Source organism: Grampus griseus (genome assembly GCF_964374135.1).
Source record: "Grampus griseus genome assembly, chromosome: 8".
Classification (NCBI taxonomy): Eukaryota; Metazoa; Chordata; class Mammalia; order Artiodactyla; family Delphinidae; genus Grampus; species Grampus griseus.
This window is the reverse complement of record NC_139002.1, coordinates 14687356-14702127: the sequence shown is the minus strand read 5'-3', so window position 1 is coordinate 14702127 and position 14772 is coordinate 14687356. Positions and strand designations below refer to the sequence as shown.

General features: G+C 55.6%; 1 protein-coding gene across 21 annotated transcripts in view; it reads left to right on the top strand.

The window, feature by feature from the left end:
- The first annotated feature begins 3744 nt into the window (after window positions 1–3744).
- PHLDB1 (pleckstrin homology like domain family B member 1) overlaps window positions 3745–14772 on the top strand; it is a 46139-nt gene continuing 35111 nt past the window's right edge. For 5 of the 21 annotated variants that reach the window (XM_082660729.1, XM_082660749.1, XM_082660731.1 and 2 more), the window contains exons 1-4: window positions 6806–6957; window positions 10041–10121; window positions 10770–10893; window positions 11831–12001. In XM_082660729.1, coding sequence (XP_082516855.1) covers window positions 6913–6957; window positions 10041–10121; window positions 10770–10893; window positions 11831–12001 — 421 coding nt within the window. In that variant the 5' untranslated portion in view covers window positions 6806–6912. Of the gene's footprint in view, window positions 3835–4500; window positions 4745–6803; window positions 6958–10040; window positions 10122–10769; window positions 10894–11830; window positions 12002–14772 lie in introns of those variants that run through there. The other 16 variants (XM_082660747.1, XM_082660746.1, XM_082660748.1 and 13 more) reach the window with 8 other exon arrangements.

The following is a 14772-nucleotide window of genomic DNA, read 5'->3' as shown; positions in this document are numbered from 1 at the left end:
TGGTTTTTAGACTGTTGACTCTCATACTTTGGTGTCTTCTCTGGTGTCTTCAGAATGCTGTAACAGGATCTAAGATTAAAAATTAATGATATGTTTCTTTAAGAGGAAATAATCTCTATCTGAGAGTATTCATTGCCTTTTCTCCCTATTACAGGTATTGTGTCTTGTGTATTTTTCTACATTTGAGCATATACACATACACATGCACTCCTGACAGTGTAGCTTTTGAATTTGATGCCACTTATGGGCTTTTGATCTTAATTTTGTCAGAGCCAGTTGTAGAGTCAGAAAAATGAGGCTTCATCTTTAAAGAATAACCATAGTTGGTGATATCTTGGAGCATTCTCTTCCCCATTAGACAAACAGTGGTAAGAAGTAAGTGATGCAGGCATGAGTGATGAAGGCCTTCCTTGGAAGTTGATAACTCCCTCAGAAAAGGCTTCTTCCTTACTTTCTTTTTATTTAACTTGAAAAATTATTGAATGTCACCAAATTGTTTGGAAGGCAAATCTCTGATGAATAGTAAGTTTCTGGAATGAATAAGTTTTTATTTTAATGGTGAAAGCCAAGATTTTGAGAAATTGCAAGTATCTTTAATGTTGCTGAAGTGTGGCTTGGATCTCTGAGGCTGTAACGTTAATCCAGTGAAATGAAGCACACCAAAACCACGCCACACCCTCTGACTGGCAGCTGATCCTTCCACAGCATCAAGGGGAGTTTTTGTTGGCCTCTTGTGAGGGAAACTAACAAAATAATTAGATCTGACTGGGCATTCTGTTTAATGTAGGAGGGCTGTGGTTCCTGCTCTGGGTTAATTAATTCCACACAGAGGAGGTAGGGAGGTAGGTGAGTTCCTTTTAAAAAAAAAAGGTCTGTCATTCATCTACTCACAGTATCAAACCCCAAATCTATCAACCCATGCATCTCTACAGGAAACTTTGCCCTCCAATTAATTTAACGTTCACACTGGGTAGGCTCTCAGAGATTTCCAGGGTTGACAGAGAATAGCTTTTCTTAAAAGTTTATGGGACTTCCCTGGAGGTCCAGTTGTTAAGACTGCGCTTCCACTGCAGGGAGTGCACGTTTGATCCCTGGTCAGGGAACTAAGATCCTGCATGCTGCGAGGCGGGGCCAAAAAAAAAGTTTACATCTGCAGGGCTCATTGGAGGAGGAGAGGAGGAAAATAGGAGGAGTCCCCATCCTCAGGAAGATTGAAGTCGAACTGGAAGCAACGGCTGTACCTCCTTACAAAGCTTTCTTGCTAAGGTAGGTCGGGGTCAACTGCAACTAGTGATACTCAACATGGGTCTCAGTGAGGGTGAGGAATAGAGCTTTGGTCTGGTAGGTTTTAGAGGAATCGCTCAAAAGGAAGCAAAAACTCAGAATTGACTCCCTTGTACTATGCACATCTCTCACTGTAACCATCCTCTCCCTTCATTCCCTCTTTTTGCCCCATTTGGTAAATATATTTGCAGCTGTAGAGCTTCTTTGAAACTCCTAGAAGATCCACAAGTAGGTTGGTTGCTGTGTATTGCTCCTGACCCAAGAGCAGACAGCATGTCTACAAGAGTCAGTTTCACATCTCGCCCTGGGGAGTTAGTGACTGATGTGGAGGCAGGCCTTTAGGAAGTTTAGACTACTTTTCCAAACTGATCTGTTGCCGCCTCTCAAACACAAGAGTCAAGCAACCAGGCGGTTTTCAGAAGCTTGGGCCACTCCCCTACCTCTACCCTCAGTGGTCAAAAAGGAAAGTTTTTTGCCTTGCTGTTCATAGGGCAGGGGTTATGTGGTTATTTAAGGCTTAGTCCAATTCTGGGAAGTTCCCATAGATGTAAATCTGAGATCAGGTTAACGGGCTTTTTGAAAAAGAAGTGTTACCAATTCGAAGCAATGAGAGAAATGGAAATAGGTCTTGTTTCCCATTCTTTTGCCCGAATGAATGCTTGTTCTTTTCAGCTCATAGGAAGGTCCTGAGCCACGGAAGGTAAATAAGACCAGTCTTCTGTCCTACCCAAATTTCCCACTCAGCTTGGACGTACCTGTGGGTGGAAGTGTGAATTGTGCAGCTTCAAAGACAAACTGAGAAGACAGCTTCTGCTCTTTTGCAGCTAGTGAAGAAAGGTTTGAACTTTTTCTTCAAGTTGGATGCAGTGAGGAGTTACTTGGCATCATTGCTGCCACCACACCTACACTAATGATGCTGAGTTCAGGATCCAAAGAGGCCAGAAAGGTTAGCTTCCTGGGATAGGGTGTGCATCTACAGGGATTGCTTGCTGTAATGAGCAATAATCACTTCTTTCTGGGGCTGGAGGGTGTACAATTTCAGAGGACGGACAGAGCTGGGAAATGTGCCGTGGCAAAGGCAGGCTGGGTGTGGAAGTCCACTCCTGACGTTCATAGCCAAGTGCAGAAGGCCTTAAAAAATCCACTCTTCCTTCCACACCCAGCCTTTGCCCTCTCCCCCTGCTTCCACTTCGGAAAGTCTGAAGCATGCTTGGAAAGCTGTTTTCTGCTTTCTTCTCTCTTCCTCCCCCTTTCTGAGCTCCCAGCTGCTCAACCTCTTGCGTAACTGTGAGAGAGCACTGAGTTTGTTGATGGGCTCCAGATGTGGAGCGGGGTGGGGATGGTAGGTCTGAAGTCCCCTGAGTGCTCTAACTGTGGGAACATAGGGCCCCGACACAGCAGGAGCGAGGACACATTGCACAGAACCTTTATCATGGGGTCAGCTGACCGCTGGGCTGGGAGGACAGAGAGCAGTTGGGTGATGTTTCAACCCCCTGCCTCAGCATCAGCCGCCTCCGTGGCAGCCTTGATTATTCCCTGAAATTCCTCCTGACCAAGACGGTAAGGAAGAGCTGGAATTGTGAAACAGAGTTATGTGAAAAGTCTTTGCGGTACCCCAATCTGAGCCTCTTCCCTCAAACTCTGGGTCTTGGCACATAAGATACAACAAGTTTGGGGTTTGTTTCATTTTCTTTCTTTTCTTTTTTAAACAGAATAGCCTGAAAATTACTGTTGTGATCTGCCTCATAAAAAGGTGGTCAGAGTTAAAATACTTTTATGAGCCTCAAACAGTGTGAAGAAAGAAAGAATAAGAGGCTTCCACCCCCAACACCGCTCCTCCACCCCAGGCCAAATCCTGGGGCTTCCTGGTGCCCACAGCACATGCTGAAGCCTGATAGTTTGACCTCTATTAGCTAGAGCAGGTAGCTGCAGAGAGCGTCCCACCCCCTCCTGCTTCTAGTCCGGTCAGCTCCAGCCTCCAGACATGGGGGGTCCCCCTGCTAATGCTGGCCCTGTCAATGAGTGACCAAAGATTCCTGCAGTTCAACCTTCTGCTGTTCCTGGGTTAGGCAGGGAGGGTACATACTAAAGTCACTGAATCAGAGCAAGATTTGTCCATCCCAAAGAGGACAAATTATTTTCTGCTATCCTTCCCTCACTGGAATTTATGCCAGCCTTGGGGGATTTCTCCTTCCTCTCCTTCAGGGAGGAAGAGTCTCAGGGGTCCCTCCAGTGCTGGTTAAAGAGGTCCAGTCTAGCTGCGTTCAGCTCCCTAGGGCCTCCCCTGTCAGTCTCCTGGGGCGAGAGCTGGCTTTGCAAGGTAAGGATCCTCTGTCAGCTTGGATTTCGGGTGGCGAGAATGACTTTCAACCAGGCTCAGTTTCTAGGCTTCACCTTAGGTTTTCGGTGCCCCCCTCTTCTTCCTTATTAACCCCTCGCTCGCTCCTACAGAGACCCAGACTGCTGTAGGATGGTGTGCTCAACAGTAAACCTACAGCTTGTCTCCCGAGTGTAATCCTGCAGGTTGTGGTGAGGGTGGAGCTACACGGGGTAAGACGATAATTCCATTCAGCTTTCCTGTGCTTTACAGTTTGCATGGCACTTTACCATGCCTCCGTATACCTATCCTTAGAAAAACCTGTGACACCCTGTATGCAGAGTTATCCACCCCATTTACAGGTCGTCATGGTGGAGGGGCTTGGAGTAGGATGAGGAGAAGGGGCAACAGAGAGTAGACCTGGATACCCTCAGCAGATATTTGGAGGTGATGAGAATATGTTGTAGGGCTGCGACCATGAAGTTCATTGGGAGCTCATGGAGGATTCAGGCACCTAAAGTGAGAAAAAAAAAAAGGTGGGGGGGTTGTTTAGAGAAAAACTGTCAAAAACACCCTCTCAGAAGAGCCTTAAAGCCTAGGGGTGGAGGGTGGTCTAGGAGAGTCCGAAGGGGAGGGTGAGTGGGGATAGGGGTGTGTACGTGGTGGTGGTAGTGGAGAGCCCAGCTGCAGAGAGATGAACAAAGCGGGCGCTGTGCAGGCCGGGGGTGGGGGGGAGGTGCTGCTATGGGAAAGGGTGGGTGGGGGGATCTTGGGCTCCGGTCCCACAAGGGCGTCTCCTCCGGCTGGCCTGGCGGACGGGACGGGGGACGGGGGCGGGGACTAGCGGGGGGGTGGGGTAGGGAGGCGGGACCCGCTCGCTCTCCTCCTACTCAGCGAGCTCCCAGGGAAAAGCAAGAGTGTCCTTCTGAGCCTGGGGCCGCGGCGGCCGAGCCAGGCGAAGGAACCAGTGTCCCCCTTTCCCCCCGAGGTAAGAACGCTCTCCCCCACTACGCCTGCGGGTCCTGCTAGCTGCGCGGCTGGGACTGGATAAGAGGAAGTCCCAGGGACCTGGAGGGAGCCCTCAGATCAGCTCTGGGCTGGAAGAGCCCGGAAGAAACCGGTAGGGGAGGAGGGGGTCCACAGGTGAGTGCGTGGGGGCGCGAGAGGCTTTGTGCGGAGTGGGCTCCGCTGCTTTCCCGAGAGCTGCTTGCTCCTGCCCTCCCGAGCCGCCGCCCGCGCCGCCGCCAGAGGGGGCCCTTGCGCTCTCCCCCCGGGGGGAACGCGGATCCTTGTCCCAAGACCCTCCTTCGGGCACCCAGACATCTGGGCGACACTCGCGAGGTCTCGTCCGCCTGCTCCCCACACCTCCCCTCTCTCGCCGACAGAAGGACTGAGAGCCCTGCACCAGGACCGGAGGTGTCTCCCGGGGCATCTCAGCTCCAGTCCCGGGCCGGGCCGCCTTGGCGGACAGGAAAGGGCTGCGGAGTCCGGCTTGGAAGCAGTGGTGTCCGGGAGAGACTCTTGCGTGTGTTCAGGAGATGGGTGGCACATCTGAGGCTTCCCCGGCCCTCTCCAAGACCCCGCGTCTTTAGGGGTCTGTGAGGCCAGAGGGGGGAAGCTGGGGGCAGTGAGTCTCCGCTCTTGCCACGCCCGCACGGTCCATATTCGAATCCCTTGCGGAGTTCCCTGGTGCCGGGGCTGAGCCAGGTCCTCCGGGCTCCTCCGGGATACGGAAGCGCGGGCGCCCGGGGGCGGCGGGGGGCTGGGGCAGCTGGGTGGCCGAGGCGCCCGCGGACGCTTCCGCCGAGGCGGGCAAGAGGGGAGCCTGGGCCGGGAGACCGAGTGGTCCGACGGGGGACCCAGGGCGCCGGGGCGGGGCTGCATACTGGGCCCGTTAGCTCAGCCGTCCCGGAGTCTGACTCATCGAACCGGTCACACACAAAGCCAACCTCCCCACCACGTCAGGCATCCCACGCGCAGACACACTCGGCGCCCCACCCGGCATCACCCACGCACCCTTCCCACCGCACACGCCACGCGGACAGCTGCGTCTCTCTCCGCCGTGACAAGTGTGGGACCCAGCGTACACCTAGGACTCCACACACACGCCAAGCACCCCCAGCCCTCCCAGGAAGCCCACATTCACATCTGCGGCCCCTAGCGCTCACGCCCTTCCCCGGGCCCACGCACCCCGACACACGCGGCCCCGCCGTTCACACACACCCATCACGCACTCAGTCCTCACACAGGCCGACTGTTACACACTCACCCCCCACACACACACACAAATGCTGCACACGCGGCCCCCCTCCCGCCGCCGCCCGCGGGGAGCCGGCGGTGTCTGGGGGCCGCCCCTTTCGCCCGCCGGGCAAACAAGCGGCCCCTTCTCCCCGCCCGGCCAAAGAAAGGCCGCTTGTCCAGCGTCAGCGGCGGGCGGGGCGGCCCGGCAGGCGGCCCAACACTGCGGCCTTGTCCCACCTGGCGGCCCTGGGGAGGGCGGCGAGGGGCAGCAGGGAGCCCTCCGTGCGGAAACCCAACTCGGTCCCCCGGCCTCCCCGGCCTCGGAGAGCCGCCCTTTTCCGGCACCCCACCTCCACCCCGCACACAAGTAAAATCACACCCCCGAACTACACTCTCGCCTTGTCCCGCCGCCTCCTCCAGCCCCGGCTGCCCGCCTACGGTCTCTCCCCACTCCTGGGTCCCCCGGCCTGCCCTCCGGCCCCCTCTTTTACTCCAGGGCCCCGCCTCCCACCACACCCCCGGTCTCCCCCTCCACGGCCCTGGGTACCTTCGACTGCTCCCCCGGTCCGTCACCCCCTTTCCTTGAGGACTTCTCTGTCCCCAGTCTCCCCCATCTCCTTCGTTCCCCAGTCCCTCTACCTTTCCGTCCCCGTCTCCCCCCACCTCTGCGTCCCCTGGACTCTATCCGGTTTCCCACCTCCTTCCCCTCCTCCCCATCCTCTGCCCTCAGTCTTCCCTCCCCAGCCCTCCTTTTCCCTCATCCCTCAGTCTCCCTCTTTATTTCCCTCCAAATCCCTTCGTCTTCCCACCCGCCCCGTCCCTCCGCAGACCCCTCGTTTTCCTTCTCCCGAAGTTCCCTTCGTCCCTGGCTTTCCCCCACGCCCTCCCCCGCCCTTGCCCGGCTCCGGCGCCCCGCCCGCTGGGCTCCCAGCCTCAGTTTCCTTCCCTTCCCGGCTCCTTCCTCCGCCGGCGGCCCTTCCTCGAGGGCGGATGTGCGCCGGACGGGCGAAGGCGGTGGCGGCGGGTCGAGAGGATCCCAGCTCTAACCCCGGAGGCCTCGGGCCACAGCCATGCGACGCCCAGGACGAGGCCTGGGCTGGCCGCCGGGGCCACAGGTGAGGCCGGAGCGGAAGCACCCGTGCGGGGGCTCCGCCGGGACCGCTTTCGCTCCGGGGCCAGCCTCGGGCCTTTCTTCTGGTGCCTAATTTGGAGTCTGGACTTCCTCCAGTGCCTGTCGGTTCCAGACCTTTCCGGCCGCTCCCTGGGCCCCCACCGCCCTGGCTAAGGTGCCGAGACCCCCGAAGCGGTGACTCTGGGCGCCCCACGAGGCGCAGAGAGCTGGGGACCGGGTAGGGCTGCTGATCCCCCGTGGCCTGGATGCCCGGGCGTTCGCGCTGGGCCGAGAGGCCGGAGGGGCCGGAGCGGGGTCACCTGCCGGAGCTCCGGCGTCGCCCCACAAGGGGCCCTCCAGACACCCAGGCCTCTGCCACCCTGAGCCCGAGGAGGAGCTTGGGCATCTCTGCTCGCGGCGCAGGAGGGCTACTGAGAGCCGAGGCAGACCGCGGCGCTTCCCCCAGTCCCTCCTTCCCGAGAGCTGGACTCGCACCGCAGGGGCCTTTTTTTGGCAGCGGGCGGGGCGGGGTTTCCCAAAGCGGCCGCGGAGGCCGGGCTGGGCGAGCGGGGTGGGTAATTACAGCCCCCGGGTAGTGGGCAGCCCGGTGGGACGGGAGCAGGTCGGCCGGTGGGAGGCGCCTCGGAGCAGCCCGCTTGGCACTCCCTGCCGGGGGTGGGGTGGGAGGAGAAGGCGCCCCCGCCCCGACCCGTCCCCCACGCCCCCCACCCCGTGGCTGCTCTCCCGGCCGCTGCGCAGCCCCTGGGTCAGAGCGCCGCCCGCGTGCTGGGACGCGCCGGTCTGGTGTACCTTTCCACTTCACCTGGATTAGGTTTCGGAGCTGGGGCCACAGCCCCGCGCCTCCCAATCTCTACATCTTTTCTTATCTTCTCTGTCTCTCCCTACACCTCTCTCCTTATCTCTCCTTCTTCTTTCACCTCCTTATTCCCTTCTCTCCTCCCCTCCAATCACTCTTGTTCCCCATCAACCTCATTCCTTTACAATCTTTATCTGCACTTGAAATCCTTGGTGTAAATAAAAGAGCACACCCACTGCCACCTCACAGAGTGATAATGACAACTTGACAGATGAAGAAACTGAAGCCCAGATAGGTGAAGTGACTTGTTCGAGATCATGAAGCTCATACTGATAACTGGCATGTTTATAGTGCTTTGCACTTCACAGTGTCATTTCATATAATACCTGAATCTCCAGACAATCATCTTTAAAAAAAAAAAACCTAATAGTTTTATTGAGGTATGATGTTCATACCATAAAATTCACTTAATTTCAATGTACATTCCGTGATTTTTAGTATATTTACAGATCTGTGCAACCGTCATCACAAGTAAGTTTTAGAACATTTCTATCACCCCCCTCAAATCTGCCCACTTATGGTCACTCCGTTTCACCCCTAGCCCCAGGCAAGTAGTGGGTGTTTTTTCTTTAAATCATTATTCCAGTTTTATAGAGAATGATCTGACACTCAGAGAAGTTAAGTAACTTGCCCAAGATCTCTCAGCTAATAAATAATAAAGTCAGGATTAAAATTTAGGCTCTAAAAAATAAAATAAAATAAAATAAAATTTAAGGCTCTTGTACCCCAGTCTAAAGCTCTTTCCACTAAGTGATGATGCCTTTCTTTCACCATTGTTTATCGTTTTGTTTTTCTTACTCCCTCTTTTATATAAACTCTCCATCCCCAACCCACTCTCTTGCCTCTCCTCCCTCAGAGAATGCTGAGGGATTTCCCTGAGTACAGCAGTCTCTGTCCCTGGAAATTCTTCCCCCTGGCCAGGTCTCCTGGGGAGGTGCCAGGCCACCTTGAGCTTTGGTGTAGGTTAATGGCCTTTGCCTTCCCTCTTCCTAGGCAGACTTGGGGCGGGCCCCAGGCCCTGTTCCAGCCTCTCTTCCGCCAGCTTGGGTGGAAATGGTGACGGAGACGATGCAGTTCAGGTCCGGAAGGGTGGAAGCTGGGAGGGTAAAATTAGTAACTATGGCTAAGGCCTTTGGGCCCCACTGCCAGGGTCAGACATTACTTGGAATGCTGGCTCCTCCCCCGACTTCTTCTCCAAGTCCCTTGGAAGATGGCTGGAAGAGAAAGTGGAGGGGCACCCTGCTTTCCTATGTCTCCCTCCCTACATTCAGTTACACTCTTTTCAACTTCCCCAGAAACATTGTTCAGCAGCAGATGAACCTTAGCAAGTTGGCCAAGGATGGGCATGTAGGTACATATTAGTACACAAAGGTCCTTCCTCAGAGTTTGCAGGTACCAAAACTGTGAGCCAGGGAGAAAGGGTTGAGTGAGGAAGAGTTCAGGTTCTGGCTCTGGAATCTATCAGTATTTTACCTCTGGTTCTAAGGACCTCAGCTTCCTACAGCACCAAATCAGGTGAAGATCCCCAGAGTCCTATATTCCCAGTGCTAGTCACCATGGAGGGTTTCTATTTTTTTGCTGACTGTTTGGGGGTAAGATTGCTTTCTGGGGAAGAGAGGGTGCAGGAATTGAGACAAAGAGATGGCAGGAATAGTTGTTTTTCCCGTGTATCTCCTTTAAGAAAACATCCTTCTGAGACCCCTGGGAAAAGAGACAAAGGGAGAAGAAGGAGAGGGAAAGGCTGTGGGAGGGAGCTCCTGCTCAGCCCTGCCACCCACCTGGGGCCCCCTGTCTACCAGTGTCCCTGGAGGGGCTTCCTTGGACTTGCTTCTCCCGCTAAGGTAGATTTCCCCCACCCTGCTTACGGCTCCAGTTGTGTGAGGGTCCTCAGCTGTCAAGGCCTGAGCCCTGGGTGTCAGAGGCAAGAAAGTACAGCAGTACAGGTTGGGCCCTGTAGGACTTTTTGGGCTTCCTGTGTGTGGCAAGGGCCAGGACCGGTGTGGTGTGGTATCCACGCCACAGCTGAAGATGTGGCATCACCTTCCCCCAGGAAGCTCCTGAGCTGCCTCGACTTCTCCCTCAGCAGGAGCGTGCTGGAAACCACGGTGACACGGGCCTGCGCCTTCCCTGAGAACCTTGCTACAGAGCCTACGCCTTGCCCTTTTCTACCCTGGCCTCCCCACCTCACCTGTTTTCTGCTGTGTCCGCAGGAGCTCTGGAGCCCCAGGACAATGGACACGATCAATAGGAACCAAGTGGGCCCTGGAAACAAGACCCCAGCTATGGTGCAGGTGAGTGTGGTTGGGGGCGGGGCAAGCGGGCTGTTGGTGAGGATGAGCTGACTCCTCTACCTACCTGTGGTCCCAGCCCAAGGATGACAGTGGTACTACCTCTGCTCTTCCCCAGGTCCCAAGCCTATTAACAGCTAAGTCTTTAGCTGAATTAGGTTAATTGGTTCACCCAGAAAATACCCTTTGAAAGTCAGGAAGTGTTTTACAGATTGACCCTGAGCTGTATCTCTCTCCTCGATCCAGGCCCTGCCCTCTCTTGTAATTTAGTTTAACAGGGGCAAACAATGGCCAAGTGGATTGCCACGGACAGGTCTACAGGGACAAGTCTTGATCGGTCCCCTCTACCAGTACCCCTTCCTCTTACCAAGCACTTCCCCACTCCCCTTTCTCCTGTTTCTGTCCTAACAGACAAAAGGGCAGTTAAACCAAGACTTGAGATAAATCCAGTGGGACGAGTTAGTGGCCTAGATTCAGATCTAATTACAATTTAGTGGAATACTGCTCTGTGCAAGATTTTGCACTACACCCTCAGAGCCCTTTGGAGAGCGCAGGTGCTGGAGAGAGTGCTGGTGTGAGGACGGGGACTAGGGTGGTAAGGTGCCGGCCAGGAGTCTCATGATGCTCCTCCCCCACCTCCACTACCTGCAGAAAGGACCCTTGGACCTGATCGAAACAGGCAAAGGGCTGAAAGTGCAAACGGACAAACCCCATCTGGTGAGCCTGGGCAGTGGGCGGCTCAGCACGGCCATCACTCTTCTGCCGCTGGAGGAAGGTGAGTCTGGGGGGCATCTGACCTGCCACCCCTCCATCCCCGTAGACATTCCTGCCCTGGGATCCTGGCATGTGCTGGGGCCCTCTTGATACCTGCTGGCAGTGTTCACCTCCAACAGATGGGAGGCCGTGCCACCTACCCCACCAGTTTGCTTCCCTTGTCTCTGCCTGCCCAGACTAATCTAGCTCCATGACTGGGATTAAAGGTCAGCTTAGAAATCAGGAGGAGGGCACTGAAACAGGAGAGCACATGGCCCTTGGCAACCGCTGTGGCCAAGAAGAAAGGGGGCCCCCTCCAGGGCAGTGCCTGACATGGGAGAAGGTGCTGGTGGAGATGGAGAGATGGCAGTGGGGGCAGACCTCCTAGTTAGGCCCTGGCACAGCCCCTTCCACCTTGCGGCTTCTGCCCTTCCTCTCTGCTCTCGAGGTTGCACTTGTTGCCTGGGTGATACTACATTCCCCACATTCTCCAAATACCGGTCCCAGGGGCTCTGCCAGGGGGAGGGGCTGTGCCTGCGGAAGCCCGGGGAGAGTTGAACTGAAGAGAGGGGAGTGAGGGAGGGCAAGGGTTGCAGGTGGCAGAAGGGAGGGAGAGAAGAAGGAGGCTGAGAGAGTTTGAGGAAAAGATGGGGGAGAATGGGGAAGGAGAAAAAGGTCTTAGGGAGGGAGGACTGGGTGGACAAAGGGAAGGTCTGCAGAAAAGTCCCCCTTCCCTACTCTATCTGTGGATCCACTGTGCCCTTCAGGCCTTCATCTCTGGGTCTGAGAAGAGCTTCTACCCCTTACTGTCTCGACCAGGCTCAGGGGTCCCAAAGATGTGGCCCGTGATTCTCCCTGGAGTAGGAGGTGGCAGTAGATTTCCAGTGTGGCCCTCCTTGCCCCTCTCTGCCAGCTCAGCCTGGACTACCCCTCTGACTCAGTTTGCCTCCTGTCTTCAGGGAGGACAGTGATTGGCTCTGCAGCCAGGGACATCTCACTGCAGGGTCTAGGCCTGGCTCCAGAGCACTGCTACATCGAGAACCTGCGGGGCACCCTCACCCTCTACCCCTGCGGCAATGCCTGCACTATTGATGGGCTCCTGGTCCGGCAGCCCACCCGACTCACTCAGGGTAAGTTCTGACAGCCCGGAACCTAGGGGGCTGTTTAAAAGCTTGTGCATGACAGGTGCAGGGGAAGCCTGCTGTGTTGGTTGCCATGGTAACCGCCTGAGTGGCCAAGTTGGGGGTGGGGTGCTCAGGTGCATCTGGATCGGGTGCATTTCGAAACCCCTCCAGCATCCAGACTTGTCTTCAACCTGCTTTTCTCTGGTCACCCCCACCCTGCCACCGTGGGGAGAGAGGAGGGCCTGCTTCCTGCTCTCAGAGGGCACGGGGAGTGGTGCAGTGGTCACTCGTGGTCGTTAGAGGAGAGCAGTTGGAGCAGCAGCGAGGGGAAAGTGGCACATGGCTCCGTGATGCCAAGAGGGAGTTGTTCTGAAAGGCTGTTGAGGCTGGGGAGCTGCTGAGGACAATGGCGATGGGACAAGGGCAAAATCTGATGGCAGAATCTGAGGACACGCTCACTCCTGTTAAAACACTGTTGACAGTAGCTTTTGGGTCATGAATATGGTTACCACCCTGTTTCCCAAAGCAACAGGCCATTCCGTTGTGTAAGGGAGCTCTAAAAACTGGGCCTCCGGTTACTATGGTGACCAGGCAGGTAAGGGGTTGGCCAGGTAGCACTCTGATAAACCAGGTGTGTTTGCCCTGGACATCAATGTATACAGTGAAGCACCGTATTAGGGGGATGACAAAAGTGGATTTGGGTGGGGGGTAGAGGATGGAGCTTTGGACTAAGCCTGGCTCTAAGTAGGAGGACCCGTGTCCTGGCAGTGTTTTCTTGGGACTCTTACCTCCTACTGGCTGGAAGCTCCTTTGTAGTGGAAATCCCACCCACTCCACTCTTTCCCTCTCTCCTTCTCTTCACACCTCTTGGGGTCTCTCCCTTCAGGGCTGACCCAGGAGACCCAACCTTCCTGCCTTTGGGAGTGTCAGGGGGACAACTGACTCCAGGGAGACAGGTCTGCCAGGAGCAGCAGCAGACAGGCCCTCATCTCCTCCAGGGCTTCTCTGACTCCAGATAGAGGAGGAACCCCCATAAATTGAGGCTTTGGCTGTGATGCCATCTGGCTCCTGACCGTACTCTTCCATCTCAAAGAGAGCATCTTCCCCAAGATTTGGGTACGTGGAAGTGAGATAGTAGAACAGCAAGGAGAGGCAGAGGCAGAGTTCAAAGAAGGCTGGAGAAAGAGCCCAGCCCCAAATCCCTCACGTTCATGAGCAAGAATTTTCTTCCCCTGTGCGTTGTGAGCAGGGTGGCGGAACCGATGCTCTGTAGGCCTCTCTTGCCTGGTCTTCCCAGGGCAGCATTTAGCTCCCTGAGAAGAGGGAGGGCCTGGGCCAAGATGGAATTCTTAGGCATTTCCTGTGGCCCAAGTGACCCCCAACTCTTGCCCAGGCAAAAGCCCACCCTGCCAACTATGTACCCTCCCACTCTCTCCTGACCCTAAACCCCCTTCCCTTTCGCTCCCTTCCACCCCCATAGCTGCCTTGTCTAGGCTCGCCTGTCTCAGAAGCTTGGCAGCCTGGGGAGGGGTAGGCAGAGGCACAAAGGAACGGGTGTTCTTCTCCCCAGCACTACCCCTCCCCTGGGCTCCAGGAGCTGAGGGTTTCCTTGTCTCATCTCTGGAGCAAGGCACCAAGCCCAGCCCTGCCTGGCCCCACTCCGGACATTCTTGGGAGCGCGTTTCCCTGGAAACTGGGTGGCTCGGGGGTGCATGTGCTATCTCTATGTGTCTGTGTAACTGGAGTGTGTTTATGTATCTCCGGATGTGTTTGTGCCTCTGGGCTTGTGTATCTTTGTGTTTGTGTCTTTCCTTGTGTTTATGGATCAGAGTGTTCAAGTTGGGGGCAGGGGTGAACTCAGGGCTGATGGTAACGAAGTCCGTGTGTGCGCCTGTGAGGATATGAGAACTCACTGGCCACGTGCCTATCTGTGGGCGTATATGCAAGAGGATCATTTTCCCTGTCTTGTTTCCCCGATCCAGCCTTGTAGGGGGGACCCCCTCTTTGAAAAACAGAGGGCTACCCTAGAAATAACAAGGAGCCCTCTCTGGCTGGGCCGGGCTTTGGATGCATCATTCTGGGCACTGGGCCCAGCCATAGGCAATTGGAGAGGCACACGTCATCACGAGCAGGGTGGCAGTGACAGGCTCTTCCAGCAGGAATACGCCTGGCCAGGGGGTGGGGGGAAGCAGGCAGAAAACAGATGCCAACCTTTAGCTAGAGCTATGGACATGGGGGCCAGGAAGATCCTGCTTTCAGTCCTATCCCCGGGTATCCCGGGACATCCCACGCTGCCCTCTCTCTACAGAACAAGAGGTGGAGCTAGGAAGAGGACCAAGGAAATGAGGAGGAATATCATATCTGGGTCTAGGCTGTCCCGCCCTGAGACCACATCGCCAGACCACATGAAAGATCTGGGAGGGGACCAAGTAGGGAAGGGCCCGGAAAGCCATGAAGCTCAGGGACCAGGCTGTCTAGACAGAAGGTCCTCATCCTCTCCCAGCATTCACTGCCAGCCCTTCGTTGGAGTCTCCTTCACTCCCCAGGCACCTCCTTGGTGGGCAGGGGCTTCTCTGAGGACCAGCAGGGAGGCTCCCTGGAATGTGGCTGGTGAGCCAGGATTCCTGAGTTATCCAGCTGCCTCCCTCTGGGATCCAGGACACTGAGCCTCTTCCTCTTCCACACAGCTGTCAGTTATTCCTTCTGTAAAATGGGAGTGACGCCTCCAACTGTCCTCTGTTATAAGACTGATAAAGATCTTGACTAATAAAGCTCAA